The sequence below is a fragment of the Eurypyga helias genome, unplaced genomic scaffold (genome assembly GCF_000690775.1).
Source record: "Eurypyga helias isolate BGI_N326 unplaced genomic scaffold, ASM69077v1 scaffold16105, whole genome shotgun sequence".
Taxonomy (NCBI): domain Eukaryota; kingdom Metazoa; phylum Chordata; class Aves; order Eurypygiformes; family Eurypygidae; genus Eurypyga; species Eurypyga helias.
This window is the reverse complement of record NW_010249679.1, coordinates 36966-46360: the sequence shown is the minus strand read 5'-3', so window position 1 is coordinate 46360 and position 9395 is coordinate 36966. Positions and strand designations below refer to the sequence as shown.

Here is a 9395-nt window from a genome sequence, read left to right as displayed (position 1 = left end):
TGTGCCTTTGTTTTTTCTTTTCTAAATGCAGCATTTTATGCTTATGTTTTCTGAATTTCATGTTTTCCAAACTTCCTCTCAATTTATTATGATTTCTTGAATTGTTTCCCCATTTTCAGCACTCTGCTCTGATGCCCAGACTTAAAAATTAATTGTGTATGATAGAGACATTAGTCCATTCACCAGCCTTAAGAACAATGTTGAATATGACCAGGATTCATCAATAAAGGATATTGCTTTAATTGTTCACTCAATTTTGCTGTCATCCAGTATATGCAGTTTGATCATGAGCACACTATTGCAACCAAGTTCATAACAGCCATGTAATGGAGTATATTTCTGCCAATGACCCGACTTTATGGATGCCTTTTGCCAGTTATATGTATTTCTGGGAACACAAATCTACTTTTAGTACTTTAATTTCCTTTCTATAACCACATTTGTTAGTTGCCATCTCCACATATGAAGCCATAAATTTGTTATCTAGATTGTGCCTCTTTTGTCATATAATTTGAGAACCTCTCAGATGCTGCCATCTATTGTATCTTCTCTCTATGGCTTATTCAGGAGGTAAGTTATCTTTTAAAGAAGGAACACTGAGACCTTTGACATGGTTTATACTTACCACCTTATTATCCTCAAAATGTTTCATAGTCGGTTGCTTGGTCATTTTTGCTAGTAAATTTCCAGGTATCAAACTAAGGTGACTGTTCTATTTTGATTCTTCTTTCTCCATTTTTTTAACACAGCTATTATGTATGTCTTCCTCCAGACACCTGGTACCTTTCTGGGTTCTTACAGATAATTTCCAGTTGTACAAAGGTGGCTTGTGTCAAGACACTCAGATGCTCTGCTTTTGAATATATTCATTTTTTTCTAAGTATTTTAAATTATTGTTTCTGGCATTCCCATTTCTTTGCAAAGCTCCGCATTTTTACATGTGCAGGCAGAACTAACTAGCTTTAGAAAAATGAAGCAAGAAGTCATTGAATACTTTATTCTTTCCTAGTACATCTTTTATTTTACTTCTTATCTACTTAAATGATGGATCTACAAATTGGGTATAGGTTTTTTCTGCTTTTATTTCAACTATATTTAAAGAACCTTATTTTGCTATTTTTCCAGAACAAGTGGCTGAAGTGTAGTTGGTCCCTAGACAAGTCTGAAATACAGTGTCCACAGTGCCAAATACCAATGCCGGTACAAAATATCTGAGCATAGTAATGCCTCGCACCATCACACTTGACAATCGTGTTTTCTCAATAGAGCCCGTTTCAACAGATTTTGGCATCTTCAGTTTCAGAGAATGTCCAGCTATGGAAATTAATCTTTTTCAGTGTGTAAGTACTAATCTAAGTTAAATCTTAACTGTAGGCACATATGTAAATCAAGAATGAACAGAAATATTGCTAACTGTGGTTTTGTGGTAAGAGCACTCTACTGGAATTAATTTGGGAAACATCATCTTCTGCATTTGCTACTTTTTATTTTCCTGTTTTATGTCTGGAGCATGGGAAACATAAAAGCAGTTTAGAAACCATTCTATGATTCTATGATTTAATCTAGTTTTCTAGTACATAACATTCAGATGAACTGAGAGTGTATTTGGAAAGCTCTTGCTCCAGCCACATTTCATTACTCTTCAGGCTTTACAGTATATTTCGTACTTTAACTTTTTCCCCAGCTTAGTTCCTCCTATGCGTTCTTCAAATGTCTTGTCCATTTTCTCATTCTGATCTTCACTGAAAAGTTTCTTCCAGTCACTTACACTACCTGCAAAAAAGCAAAGACACTTGAAAAACAAGAAACTATTATTTTTTTTTTATTCTCTAGATCTGTCATTCTTGTTCCACTGTACACTAAATAAAGTCAATTCATTTTTCAAGACAAAACTTCACTCATTTTTTTCACCAATATAATTTTGTGAAGTCAGTGGATCCACAGACCATTGAAACTGCTACAATACAAAAGAACACACTCCTCTTCAGGTGACTATCCAAACAAGCAGCCTGAAGTCCTATTTCCCTGCAGCGCTCTACTCCAGTCAGCTATAACTGACAGGATGGAAGATCATGAAGGCTTGATTAAGAATCATCTGGCAGGAGGTTTCTGCTCCCTTGGAAGACTGAGTTTTTATCCAGTGACTTCTTCAATGTAAACTGCAGAAATAGACTGTCAGGCAGGTTGGCCCTCTCATCTCTGAGGCCCCTACACTACACTGTAAAACTAGCTCCCTTTTGTTTCCATTTCTCTACGTACCCCATGCTTGCATGCTTGGCTTACTTCTAGCCTGTGAGGTGTGAACAGGCTGTTGGGAGCGGCCCTTTCAGGAGGTCCTACACTCTCCTAAGAAGTGTGATCATGCCACTCAGGCTGACTTTGGCCCAGATGTGCCTGCTCAGGTAAGCCTCTAATGGCTGAAGAATCAATGATCTCAGCGCAGAGATAGAGGAGTTCAGAAAAATGACAGTTTCTCCTTCCTGCCAGTCATCTGTAGGCCTCTAAAACTTGCTCTGTGCAGTTGCTTTTCCTGTGCTGGCTGCAGCCTGCTGCCAGAGTCTTGCTGGGTCTCCTCCTCACCAGTCCTCCTTGACTAGTCTTCTCAAGCATAACAGTGATAACCTGCTTGATACAAAAACCAAAGCAAAGGATGGGTGGCCCAAATTCTTCCGTATGACATCTCTAGCTCTGGACCTCTTGGAGCTTCCTACCTTTACGAAAGAGAACTTTGCCAAATTCCCCATGGGTCTTCTGCGAGTTCTTCTTCATTGACTGGAAGCTGCTCCTCTCTACTATAATATGAAGCTCTTCATCAGTCAGAGAAATCCCAAAGAAATCAGCTATGTTTTTCACACCCAGGACTGGATTCTGAAAAGAGAATTGTAAGATACCACATGGCATTCAAACAAAATACCCTTGCACTTCCCTACATCTCTCTATTGCCTACATATATAGAATAGTCACAGAGTTCAGTAGGACTGGAGTGGTACATAATGTTTCTCTTCTCCATAATTATTTCAGAGGAGATATGAGCTGTCTTCCTATAGATCAGGAAAGATTGTACATGATTTGCAGTTGAGTAAAATCTACATTGTTGAATATATAAAAGCTTCCCCCTAAAAATTACTGAGGATTTTGATTTACAGTCATTTGGGTTCATATCACAGCTGAAGAGAAAACAAGAATCATTTTCACAAACAAAATTTTAAAAAGGCTTAAGTTTGAATTTCACCTTTCCTTCCCTTGAAACAAGAACCTGTCTCATACAGTATCACAGAGTTTGAATACACTACATTAATATAATAGTTAATTGGTTTAGGAACAAATGCTTTTCAAAATATATAAAAAATTAACTATTGGTAGCCTCACCTCTTTTAGCTCTTCATAAGTTATTGTCATAACATTTTCATCATCAGCATATTTGTTCCATTTGGAAAGGTATTCAAAGTAGCATCCCCAAGGCACTGAATAAAACAAAACAATGCTAAGATGAAGCATAAATGAAGATTAGACAAGCTCCTTATGAAATAAACTAATTTTTACTCCTTAAGTTGATCCCTCAGCCATGGGCATTATTAATCTATTCTAACTTTCTGCCTTTAATCTCTGCTTTTGTACTGCAAACCAAAAAATCCTAGGGAAGCTGATTTCCAAAGTGCAATATTTTTAGACAAACTCAAAGCATTGAATAATTAACACAGAAGAATATACTGTACTTTTCTTTGTCATGAATGCTACAAAGAAATCATCCCAGGTCTCATAGGAGGGAAGAAGAGACAGGCTATTGGAAAAATGGTAAAAAGATGTAGCTAAATCTTTTGGATTGCGAATCAGCAACAATATCTAGGAAAAAAAAACAAAAAAGATTATTTGTAGAGAAAGACATAACAGACTATAGTATGAAAAAAACCAATAATCTACTCTATAATTGCAGTTTGGGGAATTTTTAATATCTTGCATGCTACTTGCAGAAGTAGCAATTTTATTTTAAATTCAGAAGGTTAAAGTGTTTCACTTTGCTTCAGTACCCTGTGAAGATGATTGCCTATAATTATTGAAGTATCTCTTGGAGATTAATCAAATTAATTATGAAGAAACTAAGTATGTTCTGCTTGATATAAGCATCAGTCATCATTTAGATAGTGAGGAAAAGCCACAAAAATACAAATTGTCTCTGAAACTTAACACACTGAAGCCCTCGCAATTGACAAAACCATAAAATGCCTCCCCTAGGAAATTGTGTCAAAATACATTTTACTGCGGGAGGATTTGTTCCACATCCATATCTCACTTGTGGAGACTGACACAAAGGTGTCAGTAAGGATGAACTGAGATTAAGTGAGATGAATGGCAGTATCTAAACAGGCATGTAGAAATGGACAGGCTAAATATTTAAGTGATATTTAAGAGTGATTCAGAATATTAGCAGAAAAGTACTAAATTGGCTTTAAAAACATCTGTTGGAGTGTTTTCTTTCAAGACATTAAAATCAGCACTCACCTTAGCTTTATTTCTGAAGACAGACCTGGGAAGATTTTCAGGAAGGAGATGAGTGAATATAACTCTTCGAGAAGGTAATTTGTTCATTCGCTTTAAGAATTGGAAAGAAGAAAGTGGACAGTTCAGTTAGTACAAATATTCTTTTTATCAGCCTATGATAAAATATCGCCTTGCTAAACTTATCAGCAATTATTAGCTGATAGAAGTACTTATTTTTTGTGAGCGTTATCCTGGGATATTAGTGGGCTGCTCTGAGTATCTCTAATCTTCAAAAGCCCCTGAGAATGAGCAATTGGGAAAAGATTATTCATTGCTAATTGTCTTCAGTGATAATTATTTAACATGTTCTGTTAACAAGGGATCAGATCTAAAGATGCAGTTTCTAACTGGGGGTATGTGAAAGCTGAAGGTTCTCAAGAAGACACAGAGTGGATGAGGAGGAAGATACAGTAAAAGACACAAAAGCCAGTATTTCAGTATCTGACATTTCATGAAACTCTTCTTAAATACAAAACATACCAAGCTGAATTTCCTCAGTTCCCATGTGTATAATGAGTATGTTCTCCTCTCAAGCCCACTGAAGTGTCCATTTATCTCTCAGCATTTGGCAATGCAGAAGAGATTCATCCTGACCACATGCCACATACAGAAAAGTTCTTATCAAACAGAGGAATATTTCACACACCATATATTTAGTATTTGAAGCACAAAATTATTCATACATATTCTGTGCCCACCTCATATTTCTCAGTATCTCCAATTTCAAGGTAGGGGAATTCTTCTAATTCTTCATCATTCACACTGCTTGCTTTATTTTGTGTTCTCTTTTCCAATATGGTTACCAGATCACTTAAGATTTGACCTACCCAGTTTGTGCCTGAAAGAAGAAAAATGCAGAATTGTTTTTTAAAACCTTTAGAATAAACACTACTTAATTTGTCAGGAAAGCCAAGAGGTAAGTAGTACTAGCAGGTGAGTTGTCTGGCCTCCTTTCATGTGGTACAATCACAGCTGACTATCTGGACAATCACCCCACAGGCTCCTATCTTTGCTCCTTATAAGAACACATTTCCCCAACTCAAATGGCTCAGTACATTGTAAATGAAGTTGTAATAAAGGAGAAACCACTAAGATTCAAATAGGAAAACAAGCATTAATGTAATAAATTTTTATTGTGACAAATAGAAGGAGGATTGGGTTCATAAACCTGTACTTCAAGACCACATTATATATGTTTTCTGATGTGATGCACAGGATTATCTTGGGAGGAAAGATGGGTCACAGAAATTCAACACAGGAACAGAACTAGATCTGAAAATTGTGCTGTATGTGCTCATTTTCTTTACCTATAGGCAAAAATTCTCTAAAGTAACATTTCCTATGCACATTTATTGTACTTTTATTCAAAACATTAAAAAAGAGCCTCTAGAGAACTCCCATCTTTCATTTACCATTTTTTGACTTCTGGACACCGTGTTCCTACATCATTGTCACTACAGTCTTAATAACTGTGTTCCAGTGCATAGCATTTCTTCAAAAAGAAAACACAATAAAAATCCAAAAACTTTACGGTCCTGTCAACTGTGACTATGTACCGTAGGTGTGAATCCAATTACTGGAGGAGAGAAAAGGCTGCATTAAAATGGATATGAGATACATCTAATCCAAACCTGCAGCACTGATGTGGGCCAGTAAAGGGTGCTTTCAAGCAAAAGCAGCAATGATGTAGGGTAAACTCGCAACTGCAGCAAAGATCTCTTGATTTCCCAGTAGTCAAAGATCAGTGAGATCACTTCAAGTGTTGCAAAAGTAATCTTTTTATAGTTATGGATTTCAGATATACTTGTCATCTATGTGAAATAAACTAAAGAATATGCAGCATGGCATGTGAAGGTACTAAAAGCTCCATTCTGTGTAAAAATATAATCATAAAATCATAGAATTGTTTGGGTTGGAAGGGACCTTAAAGGCCATCCAGTTCCAACCCCCCTGCCATGGGCAGGGACACCTTCCACTAGACCAGGTTGCTCAAAGCCTCGTCCAGCCCAGCCTTGAACACTTCCAGGGATGGGGCATCCACAGCTTCTCTGGGCAACCTGTTCCAATGCCTCACCACCCTCTCCGTCATCAGTTATCAGCTCCTGATAACTAAGCTAAACCTCCCCACTTTCAATTTAAACCCATTACCCCTTGTCCTGTCACTACAGGCCCTTGTAAAAAGTCATCCCTCCCCCAGCTTCCTTGTAGGCCCTTCAGGTACTGGAAGGCTGCAATAAGGTCTCCCCGGAGCCTTCTCTTCTCCAGGCTGAACAAGCCCAACTCTCTCAGCCTGTCCCCATAGCAGAGGTGCTCCAGCCCTCTGAGCATCTTCGTGGCCTCCTCTGGGCTCGCTCCAAGTGGTCAATATCCTTCTTACGTTGGGGGTGCCAGTACTCCAGGTGGGGTCTCACAAGAGCAGAGTAGAGGGGGAGAATCCCCTCCCCTGACCTGCTGGCCACGTTTCTCTGGATACAGCCCAAGATATGGCTGGCTATATGGGCTGCCAGTGCACACTGCCTGGTCATATCCAGCTTTTCATCCACCAACACCCCCAAGCGTCAGGACAACTCTCGATCCATTCTCTGCCCAGCCGGTACTTGTGCTATTAAAAATAACTAAAGCTATTAACTTTACAAATATAAATGTGAGAGTAGATCCCACAGTACCAGGACATCTAGTTATCTCTGGTGTGAGAACTGTATTTTCCTTCTCTCTAATTTGTACTTTTAACTTCATAACTATAAGAAGTAAAGATAACAAAAACCTTTACATGATATAGAAAAAAAAATCAGATGTCTTTTTCTCAGTCATGTAAAAATTCCCTGTATAAAATCTTCATAATTAACTTCGTTGCGCTTTTTGAGAACAAAATTAGCTCTACAAAATTTTGTGAAAATTCTAAATAATATTAGCTAGCATAATATATATAATATTACATATCATATAACACGTATTATACATATTTAGTACAAATTTACTTACTTCCCATTACATAACTTATTTATTAAGAAAGCAAAAATATATTCACCAGATTTAGGGTATCCGGCCAAAATGATATCATCACTTCTGGCTTCAAGGGACTCCATGGCTCTGAATACTTCAGCACTGCAAAGAGTAACAGGGTAGAGAATCCCCTTGTAAGAAAAAAGCAGTTCGTCACGATCCATTGTGTTACCAGTATCCATTGCCTTCTCTAGGATATCAGCAAATTTTTTCCTGGGCTTATCCATTTTTCTCTCTCACACACACACAGGCTCTGTCAGAGTGTGAAATGCTGTGCAGAGAAGAGAGAGCCACAGATTACTTTTACTAGGGGGGTGTTTTTATTTTTTTACCCTATGAGCAATAATTTACTACTCTTTCTGAAACAGTGAAGAAATAGGCAGTTCCAGTCAAAGACCTTGTCATTTGAACCTTTTGAAATAAACAAAAGTTGAACAAAAGCAAACAAGAAAACCAAGAAAATGCAATTGCAATCTAGGTTCAAGGGCTTAAGTACTTTCAAAATATCATGCCAAAAAAAATCTGTAATTACATCATGGAGTTTATAAACAAAATATATCAAAATAGAATGACACGAATTGCAGTCTGGGGTTTAAACAGCACGATCACATTCCTCATGGCAGTTCTGCTTTTTCCACTACTTGCTCTGCTGGGGTTTTTTTAGGTTTGTTTTTGGGGGTTTTTTGGGTGGGAGGGGGTATTTTGTTTGTTATATCACTCATCATTCTCACTGAAATGGGATTAAATGCCTTGGGATTGGGAGAGAAAATGTTCGGTGTGCTAGTGACAGAGCTGTGGACTGCCCATAAGGGTGGCCGACTGCTCCCTCCAGTTGGTGCCCAGGAGGGCACATGGACCCACATATTCTTTGGCCACAGTTCGTATTGCAGTAGAGACTTCTGCCTTTCTGGTGGTTACATGGAAATGACTCATTTATACACGTTCTCTCCTTAATGAGCTCAATCATTGTTTAACAACTGATCAGTTATTACTGAATTGTTAATAATATAACCTGAGCTACAAAGATTAGCATTTATAATGGATTTCAGGCAATGAGCTGCTGACTGCACTGATCTCAGTAGAAAAACTGAAGTTAGGCCCAGGTTTAATATTCAAGTTTCTGCCAAGAGGATGTGTCACAAGGAACAAGAAAATTGTTCCTTCAGAAAGTTCATGCCAAGCATCTAAATACCACTCTTTTCTTATCTCCAGCTTTTGAATGCTGCCTGCTGGGCGCTTGGAGCAGGAAGACCAGTGACTGCATACCTGTATGCTTTTGCCATTTGCTCGCCCTGAGGGATTCAAACCTGTTCCCTGAGACATGCTGCAGTGTCCCAGGATGACCTAACCTTACAATTGACACCAATTTTGTGCAGTCCATGGAAATCTTTTGCTTTTCTCTTCATCTCCTCTTTTTTGAAAAACTATGTCAATAAAGGCTACCTATGTGCAGGTGTCATCTGAACCAAGTGGATACCATATGATTCCTCCTGGATCCGTTTCTTGAATGACATTTGTGCTAAAGAGAAAACAGTCAGGACAACCTGTATCATTTCACTGACATTAGCTAAAAATTACTATACCATGAAATAACACCTTTGCTGATTCTTGAAGTGTAACCAGCCACCTTAGCAAAACAAAAAAGCAGTTTGCCTTAGCTTTTTTTTTTTCTTTACCTTCCCTTGGCATTAAACTGTATTGGACTTAAGCTAAGAAAATGGATTTAATTGCCATTTTACTTTCTGGTAAAACAAAACAAAACAAAAAAAAAAAACAACAAAAAAAGGTTGGCACAGTACACATTCCCTAAGGAAGGTAAAAGGGGGAAAACGGTATGTAAATTATTAACATCT

The 9395-nt window shown here is 37.8% G+C and overlaps 1 protein-coding gene across 1 annotated transcript; it reads right to left on the bottom strand.

Moving 5' to 3' along the window:
• Positions 1-1642: 1642 nt before the first annotated feature.
• Positions 1643-7831, bottom strand: LOC104509494 (sulfotransferase 6B1-like). The gene is made up of 7 exons (XM_010151455.1): positions 7568-7831; positions 5238-5377; positions 4501-4590; positions 3717-3843; positions 3370-3464; positions 2712-2868; positions 1643-1773 (listed from the first exon to the last, which is right to left on the bottom strand). The coding sequence occupies exons 1-7, from the start codon at positions 7767-7769 to the stop codon at positions 1643-1645; spliced, it is 942 nt and encodes a 313-aa protein (XP_010149757.1). The 5' UTR covers positions 7770-7831.
• Positions 7832-9395: the final 1564 nt, after the last annotated feature.